Source organism: Balaenoptera acutorostrata, chromosome 10 (genome assembly GCF_949987535.1).
Source record: "Balaenoptera acutorostrata chromosome 10, mBalAcu1.1, whole genome shotgun sequence".
Lineage (NCBI taxonomy): Eukaryota > Metazoa > Chordata > Mammalia > Artiodactyla > Balaenopteridae > Balaenoptera > Balaenoptera acutorostrata.
In genome coordinates, this window is record NC_080073.1 from 103,872,442 (window position 1) to 103,899,734 (window position 27,293).

General features: G+C 43.7%; 1 protein-coding gene across 2 annotated transcripts in view; it reads left to right on the plus strand.

Moving 5' to 3' along the window:
- Nucleotides 1–27,293, plus strand: part of LYRM4 (LYR motif containing 4) — a 120,836-nt gene that overhangs the window by 7,432 nt on the left and 86,111 nt on the right. For both annotated transcript variants that reach the window (XM_057554789.1, XM_057554788.1), the window contains exon 2: nucleotides 25,228–25,348. In XM_057554789.1, coding sequence (XP_057410772.1) covers nucleotides 25,228–25,348 — 121 coding nt within the window. The remainder of the gene's footprint in view (nucleotides 1–25,227; nucleotides 25,349–27,293) is intronic.

Consider the following 27,293-nt stretch of genomic DNA (forward strand, 5'->3'; position numbering starts at 1 on the left):
TCTATAATAAGCAGCCAAGTAAGAGCTTTGCCCACCATAAAATGTGGGACAAGTCACACCTCTCTGTGAAAACAGCTCTAACTTATGGCTATGCAAGAGCTCCGAGGAAGTGGGGAGGAATACAAGAGAAGAAGACTACTGTTACATTTTCTAAGTTCTCTGCAAATTGTCTTGAATATGTCCTGAATTTATACCAGTGGTTTCCTCTAGGGCCGCCTGCTGTTACCTGACCCCTTGCTTCCACAGGAACGAGAGGCAGTTTACTTGTGCCTAAGAAAAGCAGTTTCTTAGACTTTTGAAAGACGGATTATTCAGTATCTTTAATTATGTTTGGGATTCCCCTCCCCCCAATTTTTCTTCTTATGGTTGCTAAGTTCTGCCATGTTGAATGATGATGGTTTTGAAAAGTAAGAAAAAATTACACAGTTAACTTAAAGAAGAATACATTTGAGATATTCAGCAGCCTAAATTTGGAGGGAAGTGTTAAAAAATTATTAGATCAATGTCATTGATGATTTATTGAGCTTAGTTTATAAGAGTTTCCAAATTGCACTTATTCTATTTATACTTCACCCTGGCCCCTAAAGCATTTTAAAACTTATAAAAATACATACAAGTAAAATGCAATAACATGAAATAATTGTTATAATTTTAAAATAATAAATGAGAATCAGGACAAAGGGAAAATAAAGGTAGAGAATATAACAAAGTGAGGTGTAAAGTTAGACCACAAAATGCAATTATAAGTCAATAGAACTTCCTTAAAGTCTCTGCATTCTGTATTGTAGTAGGGTAATACTTTTTTTTTAACACAAAGTGTACTTACATAACATTCTCTTAGGAAATTGCTGTAATATAATGAGCATTATAGGAAACTGACTGCATCTTAAGGCCTCACATCAATAGCTGTGTGCAGTCTTTGTTGTGGATGAAAGGTACTTAAGGTCCTGTTACTTCTCCTTTGTGACCCCTTTCCTGACAGACTGAATCCCACTTCATCGGGTAGTAGGTTTTTGTATATGCCTTAGCATTTATTTTCTCAATTAACTGGTACCTAGCCAATTTAGGAAAATTCTAACCTTTAGAAACCAAATTAAGTGATAAAATTAGATAAATTACATGAACCAAGCTGTGAATATCTAGGTTTAGCAAGAGTCAGCTGAATGAAGGTGGGTCCTCCTGGCTTCTGTCTGGCTGAGTGATAGGAACATCGTGAACAGGGCTTCCTCAGCTGATCTCTACCACCCCTGTTTTAAGAAGCAGATTTAAAATTGCCAAAGTTGAGACATAATAATATATCACTGTGACATTTTGATTATCTGTTTGGCTTCATAGCAACTCATTATTGGGGTTCTATTTGAAAGAATAATTGTTTTTGTAACTCAGGGATTAAAGGCAAACAGCTCACAGAGATGATCTTTCATGATAAATAAAGGATAAATGACAGTCATATGACTTGATGCTAGTGCTTCCTGCTTGTTTTCTTTTCCCTGGTATTTCTTTCCCTAATACTGTGATTCCTGAACTAATTTGCTTGAAGTATTGTTTTCAGTCTCATCAATATGAATGAGAATCATGAGCAAGGCTATCTTGATTTAGAAAGATTCCTGGCCTTCGAACCAAGAAACCTTGGTTCAAGTTGAGGTCAGCTGGCTCCCAGCTCTGTGACCTTGATGCATTTTGTCCCGGGTACATCCTCCAGAATGCCAGAGTTGCAAAACTTTCTGGCACAATGTTTGGTATGCAGTAGATACTCCAAAATCCCTTCTGCAGATACAAGTAAACTAGTTAATATACAGTTATCTCTTAAACTGGTAGATCAACTGCCAAATCTTTTAAATTCGTAGTAGCTAGCAGTTATTTAATGAACTCAGTGAAACTTGTTGAACCACATTCTGCACAGGTATTTATTAGCAATCCAAAGAACTCTATCACGGTAGTGTGTGGTCTCTGGTGATGTGTGGTCTCCGTGGGATGAGGTTGGTTTGAGTCTTCATTCAGCAGACATTGATTGAGTACCTGCCATGGGCCAGACCCTGGGCTCCTTGCCGGAAATTCAGAGACAAACACAACAGAACGGGATCTTTTCCCAGGCGGGGCTTGTGGTTCAGTGCCTAGAGTAAGACACTGAGGATTCTACAAAGGTGCGGTGGCAGAGCGCCGGCAGAGCATGGAACTGCGTGTTACGGAAGCAAAGAGGAGGGGCAAAGAGGAGGGGCGACGTAGCCTGCCCAGGGGCCCGAGGTTAAGAAAGTGATGGTGGCTGGCCCAGCTCGTAAAGGCTCTGCAGGGACTCACGGGTGAACGGGGACAGAAGCCGAGGACGGGTGCAAAGGGCAGTGTAGCTGGCGCTGAGTGTGAGGAGCTACCAGCAGCGCGGCCTCCCCGCTGGGGCCTCAGCGACGCTGTGCCAAGTGCAGGCCTGGTCCTGGGCAGCGGAAAGCCGCGCAGGTGTTCAAGCAGGACTGCAGAGAGCACTTCTAGCTGGACCGCCCCAAGCGGAGGGAGGCTGAAGACACAGAGGCCAGGAGGAGGAGACTGCAAAGGAGGGGAGGGTGGTTTTGAGATACGCTGAGGAAGAGAATGAGCCAGTGTCAGCGACCGCGTGAATGCCTTGGATTAGAGAGGACGGCCTGACCGGAGGTCAGGAGAATGTAACTGGAAGAGGAAGTCGTTCCAAATGAGACATCGCGTGTCAGGGTCAGCGCCTCCTTGGCGTGAGGAAGACGTTGTCTGAGCACCAGGGCGGCATCTGGGCAATTCAGGCTCAATTCTAAAGCGTCTCTTTGGCCCTAGGTGTTGACTAAATTTGCGACACTCTGTATGTGCTTATCTCACTTTCCTTTCTTCAATTATGTATCTTTCATATATTAATGTTATTGTCAGTTTATCAGTCATCTGTGTCCCATTAGTTGACTATCTGTTCCCAGGGTAATTATTTGTTTTATTTACTAGTTGGCTACTACCTTCATTGGATGTCATTAATGCATCTATTAGCCTTATATTTATTCTTTTGTTCTGGGGTAATTTTTTGAGTACGTTTAGTACCCCGCCTTTGGCCGAGTTTATTCAAAATTACTTAGATGATCAATTCATTATAATTATAAATATTACTCTGTAGCATAATTATTCATTTAATGCCTCCATACATTTCTTTTTGCCTGCCCATGTTTTGAGAATAAATACAAAGATTTTCCCTGTATAATTATCCCTCTCCTACGTCTGATCTCTAGGAGTAGTGTTGTTTTCACCAGAAATCACTTCCATAGGCAGAAGCATCTCTTAAAATCCTTTTTGCCCTTTACTAAGCAAAAAGCTAAATTAATCCAAAAAATAGTTCCTTGCAGCCAGACTGGAGCCAGAAAAAGCCACTGATCCTCTGTCCTGGTCTAATTGTCTCTCATCCATTGATTCACCAAGTCTTCCTGGAGCACTCACCGTATGCCAGAGTCGTGCTCTGTGCCTTTCCTTCCCGGACTGCGGAAGAACAGCTTTCAGCCCTGGTCGAAGCGGTAAACAAGCTTTTAGTGGCAACTTAATGCTTTACCCCAGACTTAAAACCCTAAAGGAAGGAAAGCCCTGGTGGGCGTATAACTCAACGAGAGCAGACCCCGATCAGGCAGCCTCCAAGCAGGGACGTTGTTCACGGGCTCTGGCCTGTGTGGGCCCCGAATCCTGACTGCGACGGTCAGTCCCTGCATCTGGTGCAGGCCCCTCTCCCTCCCCGCGTTGGAAGGACGCCTGTCACTGGAGACTGCGATATTCAGTTTCTGGGCTCGGTCCTTCCCCTTTTCCCTCTCCACGCTTTCCCGGTAACATTATCCATCGCCGCCTGTGTGTTGACTCCCCCGGCTGTTTGCAGCCCAGGCCCCTGTCCCGAGACCAGACGCCTCACCTGCTCGCCTCCTGCACGCCCCGCAGAGGTGCAGGAGGTGACTGGGCACCCACACCTGCCAGCATGCCTGCTTCCTCCACGTCCCGCCACGTCCCGCCACGTCCCGCCTGGCCGCTCGGGCCGTCCCCGCCCCGCTCCATCCTCGCTGCCCTCGCCCCGCCCCTCTGCTCCTCACTGGGATGGCTGTGCCCATCCTCCGCTGGCGGCCCCCTCTGCACCTTCCTCCTCCCCGTGAGGCCTCTACATGCCGGCGCTAACTTAGCGAGCTGGGCGCCAGGCAGCACGGCCTACACGTGGTGGATGGATGATTTCTGGGAAGAAGTACGATAGTTCATCCAACTTAAAGGCCTTAAGAGGAACAGCGTCAAGACTTGAACCCGAAACTCTTGAGTCCAAAATGTGCACACTCTCACCCAGCCAGTCTCCTCCCCTTGCTTGAAACGCCCCAGAGGCTCTTCTGGCTTTCAGATAAAACTCCTTCTCGGCTTCACGCACTCCCCCTAGTGTCCTGCCTTCTCCCTTCCTGTCTACTTTTCACATCGTCCACCAGATCAAACTTCTCACATTTCCTGATGCCAGGCAGCTTTAGGCCTTCATGTGATCACACAAAGAGTCCTGAACTTTCCTCCTTCACACAGCTTCTACTCATCCTTCAGAATTCAGCTAACAGGCCAGCTCTTGGTAAGCTCTCTGAAACCTCCCAACCCCACTCTGCTCCCTTGTTTAAAAATATTAAAAGAAAGAGAAAGGAACATCGTTAGTTGCTTCTCACTTCTTTTGGGATAAAATCCATACCACAGCCTGCATTTCTCTAGCCTTATGTCCTGTCACCTTCCCGTCAAGGGTGGGGGAGCCCTTGTCTTGACCCCCTCAAATGCTCTGCTCCCTCTTACCCGGGCCGTTCCTCTGTCTGGCAGGGCCCCCTTCCCGTTCACACAGGCCACCTGTCCCTGCTCACTGGCCTGGCCCAGCCAAGACGCTCCCCAGCCCGGTCGGCTCTCACAGCCCATGGGCCTCTCCATCGGACACTTACATCAGTTGTAATTTTGCAGTTATTTTGTGATTATTTGAGCAATGTCTCCCCCACTGGTCGGACTGCAGGCTCCAGGAGGGAAGGACTGTGTGTTTCCCTCACCACTGCCACCCCAGCCAGCATCCCAGCCAGGCCCCAGTGCAGGCACCAGCACGTGGTGAATGGACGAATCCTGTTCTCGGGGGCCCCTCCCACGTCCTCCAGACACCTTGTGTAAATCCTGCTGTGATCACTCCCCCATCACTCTGCCCCTTGTTTACTAGACTGTCATCCCCAGGGAGTGGCGACCATGTTTGAACCAACTTTGTCTCCTTAGTGACGGCACACCGTAAGTGCGTGAGAAGTGTCTGAGCGAGCGCTGTGTGTGGGTAACTGCTTATTAACAAGCAGCAGCGGAAAGATTTTGGTAAACCGCCAGGGTGACCGTGTTTAGGACCCAGACGGTTACATAATTTTGTTTTCCTTCCTCCCTCTTCACAGATCAGAATACAGAGGAACCATATTTATAGCCATATTTATAACCATCCTTTTTTGCCCCAGAAATTTACCTATTATATTTTAAAATGACTTTCTGTGAATGAAATCAGCATCGTATCTTTCTCACTGGGATCAGCCTAATGTAAACGTAGGCAAAGTCCTAACGCGTAACCACACAGGAATCCAAGCCCCTTCGCCAGGCTGGGGGAGACCGTGAGCCAGCGTGAACAGTGGCAGCAGGAACCAGGGGCCTCAGGGGTCGGTCCTCCCAGCCGGCACCCCCCACCCCCGTCAGCACCCACTGGCCTCCGCGCCTGGTGTTCGAATTCCCAGGTGCTTACTGCCACTACTGGCTCGCCCGTCCCCATTGCCACCTTTGCTGAGGCCCGTCGGGCATGCAGGGCACCGCTGTCTCCTGGTCTGTCTCCCTCCCTTCCAGGTGGGAGGCCCCTCACATGCACCCCGGCCTCTCACACCCACCCTCGGGGCGCTCGGTCAGTCGTGGCTTCAACCCCTGTGCTCTGATGATCCGCCCTTCCGTGCATCCTTTCCCCAGCCTGCAAACCAAGGGTCTCCTGCCTGTGCTGGCCGGGCTACCAAACCGAGCGGGTCTAAGCTAAAAATCTGCATCCCTCCCTACCGCATTCCGGCCCTCCGGGCAAGCGGGCCTCCTGCGCGCCCTCTCATGGGCGACGCTCGGCCCTCAGGCTGGAAACCACCCCGCATGTTCTCCTTGCTGTACCACAGCCAGTCGGTCGTCTTGCCCAGCGGGTCGTCTCCTGTGTTTCTCTCACCAGGAAACACTTTGTGTCCGCACGGTGACTGTCTTCGCTGGCCCCCACCAGTTTCTGTTGGGTTTTGTGACAGCCTTCTACTGCTCTCCGCCTCCTGTTCTTAGTTCTTACCAGGCGTCCTCCACATTGCCACCAGAATGTTTTTCTAAATCTCATTACAGCACTCTCTGATGTCTGTGTTTAAAAGTAGCACAAAGGGTTAACAGTGGTAGACTTCTTCCTTTAGAAGCAAATTGGTCGAGAAACTTTGACTAGGTAGAACTCAAATGAATAAATGCTGATTGAGAGCCCAGTAAATATAAGCCACAGTCTAGGACTATGAGTAACTACGTCTAAGACATTGTTTATCTATATGAAATATGTTAAATTTGCTTGTAAAATTCAGGTATTCAAATAGATTAATTTTTTTTGCTGCTGGAAATATTAAGAATTGACCCTGAGTCAAAATTTGCATTTGCTTCCTATCATGTTGAAGCTTTAACAAAATAAATAGGATCATAAAAGTAACATTTTATTGTTCTGCAGAGATCTGTATTCACTTTGCAACTCTCACTGAATTAAATTACCTTTAGTTATTTGTTTATATAAGGAAAAAAGGACAAGTCAACTTGATGGAATAAGATATGGATTATTTACAAGGCCTTTGGACTTTCTCTTGTTTAAGGGCATATGAATTTGTTAGCTGACTTAACTTATGTATCTTGTGCTTATGTAAGTTTGGATAATCAATAATGCCCCTTTACATAGTAATTCTCTAATAAGAAAAAATTATTTTTTAGCATGAGTATAGAATTACCCTGCAGACCTTGTCTTGAATGACAGTAGCTTCTCAACACTATTGTTTTGCCATATTGTGGTTAAATTAAATTTATTTGAACTGGCCTGGGGACCTTACCATCTTTTAGCGCTATTGTTCCAAATTCTCAATTCATAAATAAGAAATTTTGGAACCCCATCCTTTCTCAAACTGAAAACAAACTGCATTTAATTTTATTCTTAATTGAGGAAGTCAGGAAAATAAGGATAAGAAAACCAAAATGAGACCTGGAATGAGGTTAGCAAGCAAACTGAGTGCTTGGAAGACTGAACATTTGGCAGCCATAGTACCGCCTCCGGTCTGGCCCTGAGCTTCCCAGGAGCCAGAGAGGACCATGACTAGTTGTGTGAGTCACAATGTCATGATGTAAAAGCAGCCGTGTGCTTAGAAGTGCAAGTCTTCCTGGTACTAAAACCCAAGAAATTTATCTTGTAGCTCTTTGTATGCAGGGCCACATTCTTAGCATAAATTTCATAAAACCAGTTTCAAAGGGCAGTTTCTTCTGGCATCTCATAATCTTGACTAATGGCACAAGCCCACAGTGAATAAAGCAGTTCTGCAAGAGACCAAGATTGCAGGTGCCTGGTGTAGAGTACCCAGAGGGATAGGGAGAGGGCTTGCCTTTTAGTGAATCCTCCATACATAGTATTTACTTCTAAGTTTTGATTCATTTTGAATAGCAGTGGGTGTGAAGTTACGCTCCCAGGTAAGATCTAGGCTAAGTAGAAAGCTTTGCCCCCTACATTGAGGGATTTACCGTGACCAGAACCAGAGACCCCTGAGAATCTCGGATCCCCTCCAGTTCAAAACCTTCTGGTTCTATACCTTAGAGATTTTTTTAAGGGGCTATTATGATGGATGATCTGTTTAAACAAAAGAACTTTCAGGTGAGACACTCAAGTAAATTAGTTATAAAATGAACCCCTGTGTAACTAAATTGGTTTATTCTATAGGATTAGTGTGAGCTATGAGCCACTTAACATGTGCCCCAAATTAAGACTGGTTTCAGAAATTTTTATCTAAAGCTAATTTTTCAAATATTTTGAGCTCAGAGCCATTGTCTGTTAAGACCATTCTTGTTTGTTAAAAGCTCGATATCTGCATTCAGGAGAATGGCTTTCCCTCTGTGCTCAGAGAGAGAGAGAGAGAGATTTCACTACACTTTGTTCTTCTCAGGTGGTCATAGTTTTGTTGACATAGAGTCTCCCCCAGAAAGGTAGAGTTTAGCATTTAGCATACTGATAGCATTTCTTCCCATTCCGAGACAACATATTATATATATTCGTCATCTCAAAACTAGTGAAAACATTTTATATTTTCAAATTTTTTCAGTGGCAGTCAGTTAGTAAACACATTTTTTTCTGATGAAACTGCTTTGTAACCAAGTAAACTTGGACCCAGAGGTAAAAGAACAGACCTTGAACTGTGTTCTTAAGACTAACACAACCAGATTATTTTTCTGTCTAAAGTATTCAAAAGTAACTTACCTCCATGTATTTCATGTTTAATGGATTAGAATTATGATGATCAGTTGTGTGTTCAAATGCTTTATGCCAAACGTAACAAATGTTGAAATATAACAGTAACTGGAGGTATATGTAAATTCTTTCCAGAACTAATATTACTAATTTGCTATAGTGTGTATTAAATGAATAGTAAAGAAAAGACACAAACATGTAGTTAGTAGGTGAAAGATTAAAATAATATCTAAAATTGCTTGTTAGACTAAAAAAATTCATAACTATCATTTTAGTCTGTTTATATAATTCTTCTGGCTAAATGTAATTGAATTCTTTTTCCTGTTGGAATAGAAATCTTACATTATTGGGTCACAGGTTTTTGTGGGAGTTTTTCTCTCCTTGTATTCTAACTAAATAAAATTTTTCAATTCAGCAGTTGTTATAGAGCACCTACTGTGTGCAAAGCGTAGTATGTCCTGTGGGGACACAGAGATGGACAAGGTCTGGGCTCCTGTCAGGTGAGATGAAGAACCTGGAAGATGTGCCCATAAGTCCCAGCATCCCAGACAGCACGATGCGGGGTAAGGGGGCTGGGCAGCAGTACTGCAGACAGAGTGCCACGGGGGCCAGAGGCCGGGAGGCGGCACAGGAGGCCGACGTGCTCATTAGTGGGAACTAAATTCTGCTTGCGAGCTATAAGACTGAAACCACAACTTTACCCTGAATATTATCCTACACCCTTAATCTCATCACTGCATATTACCAGAGGATTCCATCCTGTGGTGAGATCCTCATATTTTTTAAAAAGTAGTCTTCCTCTTTCCCTCTCTCCTTCCTCCAAGACTCTGTATTCCTTCTTCCATATTTTTCTTTCCTTTTCCATATGTTTTCCCAGTCATATAGAAATACGGGATTTTGAATTCTAAATTTGTCTTTGGCCTCCCTTTGCAGAATGGTTGTCCACTCTGGTGAAATTCCTTTCATCCTTCAAGGATGTCAACCTCCCTAGAAAGACTTCCCAGACCCCCAGGCTGAGTTACTCCCTCCTTCCTCTCTGTTCTCAGAGTACTACCCATATAGTCCCGTTATAAGATAGAGTGATTTATAGTGTGTCCCAACCCCAGGAGCTTTGTGAAACCATGGCCGGTTTCCACTTGCATCTTAAGCACCTCACGCCGAGTCTGGGGCCTAATGGATGAGTGAGAGCGAGTGAGCAAAGACCTTCCTTTGAGTAGTAAGTGCATCTCACAAAAGTCTTCTTTTCTCTGCATCTCGGGGCTATTCGATACAAACAGAAAGAATATTTTTAAATAATGGTGAAGAGTCTCTCAAAATTAATATTTCAAATATAAAGCAGCCTAAATTTAGTCCTCTTAAATAATGAGAGTTTTTATTTTGTTTGTTTCTTTTTTAACATCATGATAGAAAATATATGGTACAGGCTGTTTTAAGAAATATGGCTTGAAATTAGAGTCAAAATTTTGACCACCCTTCTTTATGCAGAGTAAGATGGTTAGTTACAGTGGAGTGAAGGGACAGGCTGAGGAAAGGGCTATAGAATACCAGCCTGACACAGGACACTCAGGTAAGACCAGGTTCCACATCCACAGATCAGCATCTTCTCAAAGCCAGAGCTGCCCACAGTCCTGAGCACTGAGGCTAAGACCACTGTAGTGGAGGAAAAACTCAACTCTCTTATGCTCTGTGCATGGAGCCTGTGAATTAAACTGTCAGAAGACTAACAGGAGAGACCATGTACGAATTTTATTTCATGTTAGTATTTTTGCATAGCATGGAAGGAGCTTCATAGAAAAGTGACAACCCCAAAAAAGCAGTTAGACTTGAGGGCTTGTATACCATTTTTACAAAGGGCCGTAAATTGTGGAGCAGTGACTAGACAAAGCCAAGGGATTTGGGCAGCTAAGGACAGGATAGTGTTGGAAATTGAGTAGGAAATATATGGGGGAAACTAACAGAAAACAAGGGTTATTTTAGTGCGATTTGTGCAGACTCATCTCAGCATAAACTCCCCGTATCTGGTGGTAAGAATGTTCTCTTCTTCCTGGTACCAGGAGGACACCTTTCTCATGGGAAATTTATGCCCTGCTTTTGGCAGAAAAGAGAAGGGCAGAGAGCCCTTCCTGCATCTGCTGTCTCTCAGTTGGCCTTCAGCTCAAAATAACCAAATGCTGAAGTGGCATATTAGGGCGTGGAATGTTCTCCCCTACATTATCATGATTTGACTTTGGACTTGGCTGTGGGATCTGTATGGTGGGGACCTTTTGGAAGAAGGGGCGGGGAATATATTGACCATCTCTGCTGTGACTCGTGGACCTCACACATCTAAGATCAGCTGATGCACTTCGTAGGCTGTGTTGCTAGAGGGTTAGAGGAGATACAGGTGCAGCTGTGCCTGGTTTGCGGCAGGTGCCCTGGATCTGTTAGCTGCAGTGAGAGGAGGGTCTGTAAGTAGCCTTTAATGAATGAGCAGGACTTGCCTGTGGGAACTGTTGGCACACGCGCTGGGACCTGCCCTTTCAGCCTCCAGCCTCTGAACCTTGAAGGGGCTGCCTGGGTAGAAGTTTTGTCCAGATCAGCATTTCCCAGAACGTAATGGGTGTTACTGGAGGGGGAGAAGCCCTGTGAAGGAATCCAGGTGCCTAACTTTGCTTTCTCACATTTCCAGGTATCTTCACTGCTTTAATGTGTAAATATTCTTTGTGGCTCTTCCTGAGGGAATACTGATATTTTCACACAGTGCATGGTGGGAAATGCGGGTCCACATGTCAGATCTGACTCTCTCCTGCTTTAGGCTCTTGAAAGCACTTCTAGGCAGTTGGAGGGCTCCCCAAATCTGCCACATCACCCATTGCCTGCCTGCCATTGTTGATCTTATCCATGAGACCTCCTTATATCTAGGAAACATACATTGCTCACTTATTCTTGCTGGTGACTAATGGCAGGAGGAAAGGATAAAATAAACAAAAACGCATTTTATTTGGCTTCTTTTTAGCAGCGCTGATAGGAAATTTTAATGAAGACATTTGAGTTTAACGACCAAGAGGAATTTTTATCGTTCGTGCTTTATTTTCCCCCATAAAGTGGAAAATCCAAAATTAATTGAATATTCTACCATACATAGTTATTCTCCTCAAATTTAAATCATTTAAAGGTCCTGTCTTACATTGGCATGGTTCACACTGTAATTTTAAAATAAAATTTTTAAAACTGTATTCTGTAGTCTAACTTTTAATGCTTATTACATGATGAAAGCTTGGGTTTGCTTTTTTGGTACCAGGCCAACCTCATCTCTGGTAGATGAGGGGGTCGCGGGGGAAGAAGCCAGAAAATCCCATCCCTGCACATGGAGCTTTTATGTCGTGGTGATACTTTTAAAAGAAATATGGCCAGATCCATAAGAAGAGGATATGTATATGTGAGGACAGTTAATACTTGAGCATTATCTTTGGTTTTTCCCTCACAGGAATAGTTTGAAGGACTCCACAAATGAAGGACATGTTTCTCTTTTGGTCCAGGAACATGTGAGGAGGGGACTGTGGGTCTGAGCTCTTCGGGTCCAGCTTGCAGGGTACCTGTGCTGTCTACACAGCCATGTCTAAAACCAAGAAACGAGGAAGCCAGGACCCCGCCGCCGCTCGATCTGTATGCCTCGCTGCCACAAAGCTAGACAGTGTTTTATAGGTGGCCTTTACTTTGATAAATTGGTTTACATTTTGAAAAATCTTGTTTGCAGCAAAATGTCAGTGGCAATGAGGATAGATCCAAGTGGTAATCAGAAGTTTAATTTTGATGAATTGTAGGGTAAAGATCTTAAATGTTTTTATGCACCAAAAAGGAAGCCTGAACAGAAATACTCCTAAACCTTTTCCTCTAGGGCCTGAGGAGAGCATCTACTACAGGACGGTGGTACTTTTTTTTCTTTCTTTCCATTATTTATTGTTGTTGTTTTTTTAAGAGACTGTTACCTTTTTTAAAATCCCCATAGAACTGTACCTAAAATCTGCAGTTATATAAAAATGGTTTTTAGGTCATAGTGTTTTGAATATACTTTTTGTTATATGTACATAATTTTCATATTTATTATTTTAATACATAGAGACCATTAATTTACCATAATTCCTTACACACACATCTGTCTTTTCCATAACTACACCTGGGCAGCTGAACTCAGCTGGACAAAAATCACCGAGTTTGGCAAACTGGTACCCACCGTACTGGGTGTTACAACCCTCAGCTGGCTCTTCTCATTGCATAGCGAGTTCCGGAAGTCTGCTCAGGCTCTCTGTTTCTGAAATAATTGTTTTAAACCCCTCTTCTCAAACTTCCAATCCTCCTCACTCTTTTTTAATAATTTTGTTTTCTGATGTGTACTCCAGAAGCTATAACATAAAAGAATAAACTCGTACTGGCACAAACACAGAAATACAGATCAATGGAACAGGATAGAAAGCCCAGAGATAAACCCACGCCTATATGGTCACCTTATTTTTGATAAAGGAGGCAAGAATATACAGTGGAGAAAAGACAGCCTCTTCAAAGTGGCGCTGGGAAAACTGGACAGCTACACGTAAAAGAATGAAATTAGAACACCCCCTAACACCATACACAAAAATAAACTCAAAATGGATTAAAGACCTAAATGTAAGGCCAGACACTATAAAGCTCTTAGAGGAAAACATAGGCAGAACACTCTGTGACATAAATCACAGCAAGATCCTTTTTGACCCACCTCCTAGAGTAATGGAAACAAAAACAAACAAATGGGACCTAATGAAACTTAAAAGCTTTTGCACAGCAAAGGAAACCATAAACAAGACAAAAACACAACCCTCAGAATGGGAGAAAATATTTGCAAATGAAGCAACTGACAAAGGATTAACCTCCAAAATTTACAAGCAGCTCATGCAACTTAATATCAAAAAAACAAACAACCCAATCCAAAAATGGGCAGAAGGCCTAAATAGACATTTCTCCAAAGAAGATATACAGATCGCCTACAAACACATGAAAGAATGCTCAACATCACTAATCATTAGAGAAATGCAAATCAAAACTACAATGAGGTATCACCTCACACTGGTCAGAATGGCCATCATCAAAAAATCTACAGGGCTTCCCTGGTGGTGCAGTGGTTGAGAATCTGCCTGCCAATGCAGGGGACACGGGTTCGAGCCCTGGTCTGGGAAGATCCCACATGCCGCGGAGCAACTAGGCCCGTGAGCCACAGCTACTGAGCCTGCGCGTCTGGAGCCTGTGCTCCGCAACAGGAGAGGCCGCGACAGTGAGAGGCCCGCGCACCGTGATGAAGAGTGGCCCCCGCTCGCCGCAACTAGAGAAAGCCCTCGCACAGAAACGAAGACCCAACACAGCCAAAAATAAATAAATAAATTTATTTTAAAAAAAAAAATCTACAAACAGTAGATGCTGGTGAGGGTGTGGAGAAAAGGGAACCCTCTTGCACTGTTGGTGGGAATGTAAATTGATACAGCCACTATGGAGAACAGTATGGAGGTTCCTTAAAAAGCTAAAAATAGAACTACCATACGACCCAGCAATCACACTACTGGGCATACACCCTGAGAAAACCATAGTTCAAAAAGAGTCATGTACCAAAATGTTCATTGCAGCTCTATTTACAATAGCCAGGACATGGAAGCAACCTAAGTGTCCATCGACAGATGAATGGATAAAGAAGATGTGGCACATATATACAATGGAATATTACTCAGCAATAAAAAGAAACGAAATTGAGTTATTTGTAGTGAGGTGGATGGACCTAGAGTCTGTCATACAGAGTGAAGTAAGTCAGGAAGAGAAAAACAAATACCGTATGCTAACACATATGTGGAACCAAAAAAAAAAAAAAGGTTCTGAAGAAACTAGGGGCAGGACAAGAATAAAGATGCAGACGTAGAGAATGGACTTGAGGACATGGGGAGGGGGAAGGGTAAGCTGGGACAAAGTGACAGAGTGGCACGTACATATATACACTACCAAATGTAAAATAGATAGCTAGTGGGAAGCAGCCGCATAGCACATGGAAATCAGCCTGTGCTCTGTGACCACCTAGAGGGGTGGGATAGGGAGGGTGGGAGGAGATATGGGGATATATGTATACGTATAGCTGATTCACTTTGTTATAAAGCAGAAACTAACACACCATTGTAAAGCAATTATACTCCAGTAAAGATGTTAAAAAAAAAAAGAATAAACTCAGTTGTCTTAGCTAATTCCGCTGATTTTTTTATTTCATTTTTAGTTTGTTTGACCCATTTTTAAAATACCTGTTTACTATTTTCTTATGGGATACTATAGCCTTTCTAAAATGTTAGGAAATATTTCTAATTTATTAAACTCTGCTTTTATTTTATTACTAATAAAGCCATTAGTAATTACATATTACTATGTAAGCCATTAGCTTTAAGTATGGCTTTGACTACATACTTTCATCTAAGTATGGCTTTGACTACATTCCAAAGATTTTATGCATTATCTTTTTTGTTATTTTAAAAATACTTTCTTAGTATGTAATGAACTTCTTCCTACACCCAGTTGCTGTTTATGAGTGCATTTTCAAGAATTCAGGGTTTTTCTTCATACATGTACTGCACTGTAGTCCCTGAGTATAGCTGGTGGTGTTCCTGCTGAAGTTACCGGTGCCGCCCCCGCTGCTGGCTGCAGCGAGGCCTCTTCCAGCCTTTGTCTTATCCTCCCTAGGACTCGGGACGCTCCTGCGTGCTCTCTGCTTGTGAAGTGTGCCTCCTTGTCTTGGGTCTTTCCTCCTGCACTCTGCCTGCTCTTAATTACTGGCACTGTTTCTCCAGGGCTCTGTACCAGGCTAGCTTCTCTTCCCATTCTCCTGCCTTCCTCCGAGCAAACTCATCTGCCCCCACGATTTTGCCTCCTTCTTCCTTATCAACGATTTTCAGGTTTATTGCCAGCTTGGACCTTCTCACCAGAGATCCAAAACCATGTTTCCGGTAGCCTGCTGGACATATCTACCTTGTTGTCCCATTGTTAACCTCAAAATAAACTTGTAGAATCTCTTGTTTTTATCTACTGAATACTTCCTCTTTTCCCCATGGCACTGCTTTAATTTAATCCCCCATTGTACATCTCTTCTGGCTATACGTATTTAAGTATATTTCCTTCCCTAATCTCCTCTCGCACAGATTGAACCTTCACTATTGCCAGTTTTTCTTTATTATGGTAAATTACTGATTTTATTATGTCATTAGGCACTTTAAAATAATTCATAAGTAATGATTATTGTAATAATTTAGAAAGCATAAATTCCAATAATCAAAAGTAATTATTGTTAACATGCTGTTTCCTTGTAGTTTTTCTGTACCTATATTTTACATAATTGAGATCATCCCAAATGTAAAGTTATATCCTTCATTTCAGAAAACTTAACATTAGAAGGTAAAGTTAGATTCCATATTCAACACCTTCCACTAAAATTAATTCCAGAAAGATCAAAGAGTTAAACATAAAAAGATAAATCATAAAAGTTCTCAAGAATACATGGGTGAATATTTTTTGTGATCTCACAGTAGAGAAGACTTTTGTACATATATATAACCAGAAGTCATAACATGAAAAGTGATACACTTTACTGCGTAAGAACTGAACGTTTTTATGTGACAAAGCATACACAAAGTCAGATGACAGGGCTTCCCTGGTGGCGCAGTGGTTGAGAATCTGCCTGCCAATGCAGGGGACACGGGTTCGAGCCCTGGTCTGGGAAGATCCCACATGCCGCGGAGCAGCTGGGCCCGTGAGCCACAATTACTGAGCCTGCGCGTCTGGAGCCTGTGCTCCGCAACAAGAGAGGCCGCGATAGTGAGAGGCCCACGCACCGCGATGAAGAGTGGCCCCCACTTGCCACCACTAGAGAAAGCCCTCGCACAGAAACGAAGACCCAACACAGCCATAAATAGAAATAAATAAATTAAAAAAAAAAAAAAAGTCAGATGACAGTCCAAGGAGAACATTGCAACTCATCCCAAAGGGATCGTTTCCTTAACACCTTCCTAAATAGGTTTTACAAATCAATCAAAAAGACAAATCACTCAATTAAGAAAAGGCAAAGGTTATTAACAGACACAGAGGGCTTTAAACTTGTGAAAAGGTGGTCAGCAGCACTCATAACAAGAAAAATGTAATTAAAAGTGAAATGAGAGACCGTTTTTCATCTGTTAGGTTAGCAAAGATCAGAAAGTTTGGTGACACATGTTGGCAATGGTGCTGAAAACAAGCAACTTACATGTTGCTGGTGGAAGCTTGAACCGGTCCCTCTGCCGAGAGAACGTTGATGATATTTTAGCAAATCTACCATATACATATCCTTTGCCCTACCGGTTCCATTTCTACGAACTGTTCCCACAGACACACATGCACGTGATGCTATAGTAATAGCAAGATCAGAAACAACCTAAATACCCATTAATAAGGGGCCCACTAAATGGACTGTAATTCACGCGTGTGGTAGAACCCTGCACAGCCCTTTATGGGTCAGCTCATTTGTACTGACAGCAAGTGATTGCTCAGATACATTTTTATTCAGGAATTAGAGGTGCACCATATGTTTAGAACTCCACTACTTATGAAGAGAAGTACACACATAGAGGGTATAATACGAACCTGGTATCTCTGGGAGGCTACACAGGAACCTGCCAACTGTGATTGCACCTACAGAGAACAGACGGTCGGGAGCGGGAGGGAGACTGATGATTCTCCTTACACCTTTTTATACCTCCGACTTAAGTATCTGCGGCTTTAAGGTTTTTGAAGCGTCTCTTTTAAAAGATGCATAATGTCATCATTTATGAACATTTAAGGTTGTTTCTATTTTTAATGCTTATAAACAATTCTGCAATGCATATCTTTCTGTATACATCTTCGTACATATTTCAGATTGTTTCTGTAGGATCACTAAGAATAGAATTAGTGGATAAAAGATTATGAACATCATTATACATTATGATGTATGATACTATTTTCCCCACAGGAGATATACTTCATATCCCACCATCAGGCTGTACATGCCCTTTAGTGTTTGTTTTTTTTTAATTTATTATTTATTTATTTTTGGCTGCGTTGGGTCTTCGTTACTGCGTGCAGGCTTTTCTCTGGTTGCGGCGAGCGGGGGCCACTCTTCATTGCAGTGCGCAGGCTTCTCATTGCAGTGGCTTCTCTTGTTGTGGAGCACGGGCTCTAGGCGCCTGGGCTTCAGTGGTTGTGGCACGTGGGCTCAGTAGTTGTGGCTCGCGGGCTGTAGAGCGCAGGCTCAGTAGTTGTGGTGCACGGGCTTAGTTGCTCTGTGGCATGTGGGATCTTCCCGGACCAGGGCTTAAACCCGTGTCCCCTGCACTGGAGGCGGATTCTTAACCACTGCGCCACCAGGGAAGCCCGAAACTCTCTTCCTCTGATTCATGTGCACGAAGAAAGATGACCTGTCATATTATTGAATCAAGGAGTACATAAATATCAGCTATCCAGAATTTCCACGGAATGCATCCTTCTGGGAAGCTGAGTTCCCATAGTTTACCAGACGTTCATGCTGTAAGTATAGGAAACTTTCTTTAAATTTTGTCTCTTCGTTAGATATATTACACATTGATATGTGGACATGTGTCACAGAGTATAAATGTAATCTACTTTTCCTAGTTTTTTTTTATGTATAAATTTATTTATTTATTTTTGGCTGCGTTGGGTTTTGGTTGCTGCACACGGGCTTTCTCTAGTTGAGGCGAGCAGCGGCTACTCTTCGTTGCGGTGACTTCTCTTGTTGCGGAGCACGGGCTCTAGGCTCACGGGCTTCAATAGTTGTGGCGCGCGGGCTCAGTAGTTGTGGCTCCATGGCATGTGGGATCTTCCCGGACCAGGGCTCGAACCCGTGTCCCCTGCATTGGCAGGAGGATTCTTAACCACTGCGCCATGAGGGAAGTCCCACGCCCTTTACTTTTAAAAAAAATTCTGCTAATTTGACAGAAAATTATATCTTGTTTAAATATACATTTCTTTGATTATGACCAAGGCTGAACATTCATATATTTATATCACCTATCTCTCTAAATTTAGTCACTCTCTGGGCTCTCTCGTGAATTATTGGTCCATGCTGCTCACTCATTTATTTACTGTGGTCCTTCTGTTCGATTTATATGCGCTATTTATATGCTAAGGATATTAATCTTTTGTCATATTTGTTTCTAACTGGGTCAGGTCTTTACGGACGAGTAGGAGTTAGCCAAGAGATCAAGCTGGAGGAGGACATACCACATGTGGAGAAATAGCAGGCCTTCCTTCAGGAAGAACTGAGAAAACTCCAAGTCTTTCCGTAAAGCTACAGTCAGTGGTTCATTCTGGAAGTGGTGCTGGATGGGGTGGGATTGATGAACAGGAATATATCGTCCATGCTAATGCACTTGACCCTTATCCTGAAGATAATAGAAAACCGTTAGGGAATTGTAAACAGGGAAGTATGTAGTGGGTTTTCTTTACAGCTGCTCCCAAAACTGAGAGCCTTTGGTCTCCAGAGTGGGTTTCCTAATAGTAACTTCACCTCCGCACCCACACCCTTCTCATTGGTCACTGTCCTCCTTCTTAAAAATAATTCAACTCAGTTATTTCACTTACACTTACTGCTAACGTCACTAGCTCTTTCCCTCATAATGCTCTCAGCCGCTTTTCCTAACACATGCTTGGCACTTGAACTATTTGTAGCAGTACTTGGAGCAGTGTTGGGAGATAAGATGATCTTTTTAAGCTTTGTGATGCCAGAGACAGTTTTTTTTTAATGCCTTTGCAAATGAATAAGGACTTGGCTTATCCCAAGTACTTGTCAAAGGTTGGATAGTTGGGGTTTATTGGCCCCTGGAGGAGAGACAGCTTGGAGTTGAAAATCCCAGACTGTGTTCAGCTGTGTTCAGAATCTAGCTCTGCCACTTACTGGACATTTGATCTTGGCCTTTTTTTTTTTTTCCCAATCTCTGAGTTGTAGTTTGTGCGGATTAAATCAGATAATGTATATCCAGTTCTGAGCACAGTACCCTGTGCATGGTACCTGTGCCAGAAATCATAGGTATTATTCGTTATCCCTTTGGACCCTCAAAACAGCACTGCAAATGACTAGAAAGCAGCCCTTTTCTTTGTGGATTTTGAAAATAGAAATCTGAGGTTATACTTATCTCTATTGTGTTCAGTATTACCTGCTTAAAGTTCTTTTTTTATCCTTTCTTAAAATATTTTTCCTCTGACCTTGGAGTTCAAGGTTTTAAAAGTAAATATCTTGGCATTGTCATCTGGTTGTTAAATCTCAATGAACCGTCTCAATTTTTTATAATCACTTCTGAAACATTTTCTCCATTAGAACTTTAATTACCTACAGTCCACTTTGTTCACACTTATTATTCATAGGTTATATACCTTTGCCCTCTTCTGAAGGTTATTTTTTTCTTACATATTTCTCATCAACTTATCTTTCTGTGTTTTAGACTTGATTTCCTAGTTTGTCCTCTCTTCTGGCTTCTGTAATAACTGTTAACTTTTACTTCCATCAGCTGTGTACATAATTATCCTCTAACATTGCAGTCTTTGGTGGGGTTTTTTTTTTCCTTTTTTTGCTTTTCTTAAAAGAGGGCAAATGTAATGTAGCTCCTATACTATTTATCTTTCAATTTTCTTTAAAAGTCAACCTATTGAATAATTTACATACAATAAAGCATCCACTTTAAGTGTGAGGCTCAACCTTTTGACCAATATACAGTCAAGAACTGTTCCATTGCCCCAGAGAGTCTCCTCAGCCCCTCTGAGTTCCCTTTGCCTGGCTCTTATTTCCTCTTTCATGATTTGGGTGTGGATTTCATCCTCCAGCCGCCCCTGAGGCCAGTAACCTTGTTGATCTCCACCTCCCATAGTGCTTACATGATAGGCCTCCTAGACTTCTTCATTGGATTCTCATGGTGAATTTTGTAATCATTCCCTTTCAGAGGTTAATTCAATCTTTGTGCTAAAACCCTTTTCATTCTATTTCTTTATCAGTTTCTTACTCTTTGTTGTGATTATTAGTATTTTTCTTGAAGGTCTCTTTGATATGATATTTGGATAAGTTTGTATATTTAGTAAATATTTATTAAGCACCCTCTGAGCCAGGCACAAGGAAGATAGAAGTCCATACTGCGTGGGGCTACCATTCCAGTGGGAACTTAAACGTTCACAAGAAGGAAGCTTTCTGCTCTGTTCCTTACCCAGAGTACTTATGACCTTCAAATGGTCCTTGAGCTTTTCCTCTAAAGCTGTTACTATGCATTTTATTATACACAGCATACGTACACCATAATCCCAAGACTCTTGCATTAATCTGAGGTGAGAGCCTGAACCAAGATTAGAGCTGAGGGTTTGGAGAAGTGGAAGATAATGCAGAAGACTGTAGGTTGAAACAGTAAGATTTTGTGATTGTCTAACGTAAGGAGTTAAGGGAAAGGAAGGAATTTAGGATGAATACCCAGATATCTGACTTGGACGGTTGGCTGTCTGAGGATGCTCCTACCTAGGAATGAAATGCTGGCCACTGGGGAAAAGGGAGAAGAAGATGATAACTTCAGTTTGGAAAGCGTTCAGTGGGAGAATTTGTCGTGGGCATAGTGAGCGCCTTTTGTTGGCAAGTCCAGAAGGCAGTTGGGTTCTATGGATTGGGGTTCTACCAAAACTTTCTAGAGAAAGTTCTGGTAGCCAATGGCATATATACATATATGGTAGTTGAAACCTTGGGCGTAGACGCGTTTACTGGAAGACATGTTATTAAAATGAGGTCCAATATGGAGCCCTAGAGAATACAACATACAAGAGGTAGCAGAGTCAGATAAGCCCGCACAGAAGACTAGGAGGAAACAGCTAGTAGACCTAAAGGATAAGAGGAGAGACGAGCCAGCTGCGGAACTCTCCATCCGCAGAGCAAAGATAGACACCTCAGTAACAGTTTGCAAACACTATCATGTCTCACTATAAAAGTTGACTTTAAAGATCTTACTTTACTACATATTACGAAAATTTTTGTTACCTAAAATTGGTGGCCTATGTATGCACTGAGGGGCCTTTAGATATTAAGGCTTGATGAATCTTAAGACTTGATCTCAAGAAGTGAGCAGACAGCAGTGTCACGGGGGCACACAACATGGTTTCATCAGGTAGTGTGGCCTCAAGGGTGTGTAGGGTGAACAGATGATCCGGAAGCAGCAGTAGGGTCCAAGGGCCTAGCAGTACTCTCCTCTCAACCCCGTGGAGTCTGGAGGCAGGATGAAGCAGCTTCCCCCTGATGGCTGCGAGGGAAGCATGTCTTCAGGAGCAGGGCACCTCCGAGTTAAGGCAGGTGGATGGAGGACGTCCTTCCAAGCAGGTGCAGGAGTTTGCCCCAAAGAGGCCAAGAGAAAGGGTTGAGTCGTTTTGTTACTGGGATACTTGGCTTGGGGCTGTGGAAGGGGAGAAAGCACAGATGTTTCTACAGGATGGATGAGCAGAGAAGCCAGCATGTGGGGTGGTGACGAAGGATGTCAGAAGTGAGGATATTACAGCAGCTGGTTTCCAGATCCCACCTCTTGCCCGCTGAAGCCAATGTGAGCCTCCAGGTGCTGGGCGGCGGTGATTATCGTGGCCTGCATTTGGCTGACAGTGGTCTGGAAAGAGGCGAAGCAGGACCTCAGGCACTCTAGAGCCGTCATTACTGCCGGCCGTATTGCTCTGCGCCAGGGACATTGGAGTGGCTGGAAGAATCTCACAGAGGAGTTTGATCCTTGCAGTGGGGAAAGGATAGCCAGTAGAACCTGTGTACACCGGAGGTCTGTTGGCATGGAGGGGGGAGGGGGGGTGGAGAAGAAAAGACTCGTGGGAATCTCCTGCACAAAGTAGCGCTAAGGAACTGCAAAGCTTCGGGAGGGTGCAGGCAGAGCAGCGATGTGTGAGCAGAATCCCCTGCTGTTTCTGTGGATGCCGTCCACTTTCTCGGGTAGCCGTTGCTCTTCTGTTGCCCCTTACGTGTTCATTTTTTGTGTCTTATCTCAGACAGCCTCTGGCTCACGCTAGGGTCGCCCTAATGCAAGCCATCGTGCAGCAGCTGGCGGCCATCTCCATGGCGGCATCTCACGTTTTTCCTCGAACTGTTCTTGCTCAGGGATACAGTCAAGGGACTGATGGCAAGAACGTGTTCGAGGATAAATGGTTTCCCTTGGCAGCGGTGAAAAAAACGCAAATGATAAAAACCAAGGCGGGGCAGGATTGAAATAATTGGTGGTTAGCCCCTTCTTAGAAAATGAGAAGGCTCAGCCCGATTTGTGATTACCTTCACAAAATGACGACCATTTGAGATAAGAATCATATAGCTAAAAACTGTTCATGCAGTAGTGGTTTTATGGTCCAGAACCAGTGCGGTGTCTTCTCTTGGGGCAAAGGGAAATGCCTGTGTTCTAGACGTGGAGGGGGAGGAGGAGCAAGAAAGGGGGGAGGGAACCGTTCCGTCACTCATTCCACAGGTGTAGCCAGAATTTGAATGACAGCTTTTGATTGCTTCAGACACATTTAAATGGAAGATCAAGAGCTTCGTTCCTTTAGGCATAGACTTTGGAGATTTGGGGAGACTAGAATACACAAAAGCACACTTAGAACGCTGACCTTGACCTCAAATGATACAAATTGTTGAATGTCTTCAGCTATTTTCTAATTTCCTTAAACTTTAGAAGAACTTAGGTCGTTGCATTCCGAGACATACTCCTCTGTTCCTAGCTATTCTGGCTAGTTGCTGGCTTTTAGAAGAATGAATTTAGTAATGACTACTATTGCCCATTTTATTTTTCCAAAAAGAAGAATTAAAACACTGGATGATTCCCTGAGGTAAATTCCTGTTGTAAAACCAAGTCTGCATATGGAACGAAATATTAGAATTCAACTATTTTGTTCCTTCTCTACTCCCATCACCAGCAGAAAGAAACTGTTTTGGAGGAGCGTGTGGGTGTGAGGGAGAACAGAGATGTTGTGTGACACAAATAACCAGTATGTTGTGCACGGAAGGTGTCAGAGATTGCTTTAGCCGCCCAGCTGCTGCCTGCTGTCTTGTTAGATTAGCAGCTGTACGTGAGGAAAATCTATATAAATCTACGTATGTATATCCGCTTCCAATCCTCGTGACCCTGAGATAGATGCCGAGCACCCAGAAGCTCCGCGGCAAACACCCCAGAAGGTTCCCGTGGGGCTAAGATGAAAGTCTCCGCAGCAGCTCACATCCTAAAGTGCAGGCTCCTAAACTGTCTACTTTTCTCCTTATGGTTCTTAACGTTACAAGATTTCATTTTCTCTTGCTTTTAAATGCAGATGGACTTGATATTTGAATGTTTAATTTTCTTTTACGTTAGGAACGTTTATCTAAAACAAAATTAGTCCTCTCCAAAGTAAGGTTTCCCAGTTCAGTTGGATCCATCCCCCAGCTCCCAAGGAAATTGCATTCCCCTTTCCTCATTGCTTTGCCGCTTTTTCCGTTCTTCTGTTTCTAAATGGAACTAATGGTTTCATGTGGATTCTTTAGCTGGTGTTTCAAGGTAAGTGCAGAGCAACCTGAGATCATACAAACACTGGAGACAGTCGCGTCTGGTCTGTCTGACTTGGGCTGCGTCTCCTTGGTCCTCGTTTCTGTCTGGTGAGGCTGGGCAGGCGTCGGGGTTAAGGCCATCACTCTCTGAGTGTGGGAGTCCAGAGGTTACCGACTTTTGAATCGTCTACTGTGGCTAATTATCCACACGACAGCCTGGTGTGACCCCGAGGGTGCAGGGTGAAGCACAGGCTGACGTGAGGAGAGGGGGTACTAATTGCATTAAGGTGTAACAAGAAGAGGAAGAAGAAAAAAATAGCTTTTATTTCTTGAGTTTTTCTATGTATAGGTTTCATACCAAATTCCAGACACACATTATAAAGCCTAACCTTCCCAGCATCCCTGAGAGGTGGGCAGTATTATGCCTGTTTGACAGGCGTAAGATGAGGAAACAGGGGCTTATGTTAAGAAGGTTGCCCAGGTTCTCACAAACAGAAGGAACTGGGAAAAGAGTTCAAACCCAAGCCTGTCTGATGTGCAAGGCTCGCGCTTAAACCGCTGCCCTGAACTGCATGTGATGTGTGTTGGGCGGGGCTGAGGGGTGTTTATGCATGTGCACGTGTGTGCACTTTAGAGATGGAGCAGAGCATTTTGGTGTCATCGCCACGCTCAACGGTGGCAGGATCGCAGGATGGATCCTTGCCTGTTCTGTTCCACAAGAGAAGGTGGGATGAGACTGGAACGCTGACCCAAGCGTGGCCTCACTCACCGTCTTGGTACACGCATGTGCAGTGCATCGTGGCGCCTGTCCATTGCCGTGTTGTCTCTGCACGTCGAAGGTTCAGTTATCCACGTTAATGGAGGGAGGCCAGATGTGAATAAACGTGAAGCGCCAATAATCTAAGGAGTGTTTCAGTAGCACTTTACCATTCACACCTGGCTTGTTTGGAGAAGATTCATGTCCCCGAATCTGTCTGCTCAGTCGTCCCAGGACAGTCATGGATGGGCCTGTCCCAGGAGCAGAGAGCAGAGGTGATGATCCACAGGGGCCCAGCAGACAGCTAATTCCGAAGGAACCACTTTTGAATTCATTTTTAAAAGCATCGTTTCAGACACACTGACACCTTTTCCTTTTTTCCCTGAATTCATTTAGAACTTACGCCATCAGGAGGATAAGAGATGCCTTCAGAGAAAATAAGAATGTAAAGGATCCTGTGCAAATTCAAGCCCTAATGAATAAAGCCAGAAGAGACCTTGGAATAATCCGTCGACAGGTAAGATAGTTCAGTGATGTACGGTTTTTCGTTAAGAGCTTTAAGCTTTGACACGTCCCCCTTGATTGGTGTTTGTGATTCACACCACGGGATCATGAAACTCTCTTCCTCTTTTTTATTTATTTTTATTTTTGGCTGTGTTGGGTCTTCGTTGCTGTGCACAGGCTTTCTCTAGTTGTGACAAGCAGGGACTACTCTTCCTTGTGGTGCGCGGGCTTCTCACTGCAGTGGCTTCTCTTGTTGTGGAGCACGGGCTCTAGGCGCCTGGGCTTCAGTGGTTGTGGCACGTGGGCTCAGTAGTTGTGGCTCGCGGGCTGTAGAGCGCAGGCTCAGTAGTTGTGGTGCACGGGCTTAGTTGCTCTGTGGCATGTGGGATCTTCCCGGACCAGGGCTCGAACCTGTGTCCCCTGCATTGGCAGGCAGATTCTTAACCACTGCGCCACCAGGGAAGCCCGAAACTCTCTTCTTCTTATTCATGTGCACAAAGAAAGATGACCTGTCATATTATTGAATCAAGGAGTACGTAAATATCAGCTATCCAGAATTTCCAGGGAATGCATCCTTCTGGGAAGCTGAGTTCCCATAGTTTACTAGACGTTCATGCTGTAAGTATAAGAAACTTTCTTTAAATTTTGTCTCTTCGTTAGATATATTACACATTGATACGTGGACATGTGTCACAGAGTATAAATGTAATCTACTTTTCCTAGTTTTTTTTTTATGTATATAAATTTATTTATTTATTTTTGGCTGCGTTGGGTCTTCACTGCTGTGCGCGGGCTTTCTCTAGTTGCGGCGAGCAGGGGCTACTCTTCGTTGTGGTGCGTGAGCTTCTCATTGCGGTGGCTTCTTTTGTTGCAGAGCATGGGCTCTAGGCTCATGGGCTTCAATAGTTGTGGCACGCAAGCTCAGTAGTTGTGGTTCCGCGGCATGTGGGATCTTCCCAGACCAGGGCTCAAACCCGTGTCCCCTGCATTGGCAGGCGGAGTCTTAACCACTGCGCCACCAGGGAAGCCCTTTCCTAGTATTTTGAAGTCATAATTCAAGATCATGTTGCCCTTTTCTTGAAGACACCGCTGTGAACCTAAATTTTGTTGCATGTGGAAGGTGTATCTGCAGGTGCAAACGGTGTGAAGCACAGCTGCTTAGGCACTGACCCCAGAAGGACCCGGCGAGGGGTTTTTATTTTCCTCCTGTAGAAGTGCTGGCGGTTGCCTTGGCTTGTGCTTGCTTTGCTCTTTCTCGTGAGGTAGATGGAGCGTCTGCAGCAGCCTGGCCCCCTGGGTGGTGTGATGTGTCCTTGTCTCTGCAAAATTAATCAGGGAGCCAAAGGCTAAAGCAGCCTGCTGTCGATTGGTTTTCTCACCCTCTAAAAAATCAACCTTTTCACTCTTTTTCTCTGATTCAGCAACAGTCACACCATAAGCTCCATTTCTGCTTCCCTTCGTTTTTCTCTCTTCCTTGCAGTAAATTTGTTCAGGGGTAGAGGGAAGCCCCTTACATTTTCCTAAGATCTGTGAGTGTGTTGGAAAGGGCTTCTTTAGCATTGTCAGGAGATGCCAGCTTGGCTGACATTATGTCATATCATGATATATGACATGTGTATCAGGATATATGTTTATATCTCTGACCCTTCTTCATGCTTGACTCTAAACAATTCAAAAAAGAAGCAGTACTAAAAACTAGTTTTCGTTTTATGTCAAAATTAATAGTCTTGTTATGTTGCCTACATAATGGAACAATCCCTTCTAGAATAACATTTCAGATTCTGACAACTCTCCTTGAGTTCTACAGTTATCTAGCAATAGGATAACTTGGCCACATTCAGACAAGCCTAGGAAATGATCTTTAACTAAGAGCATGAAAAGATAATAGGATAGTCAGAAAAAGAAGCTGGTCTGCACATTTGCATGTATGTTAATAGTGGCAGAGAAAGGAGTTGCCA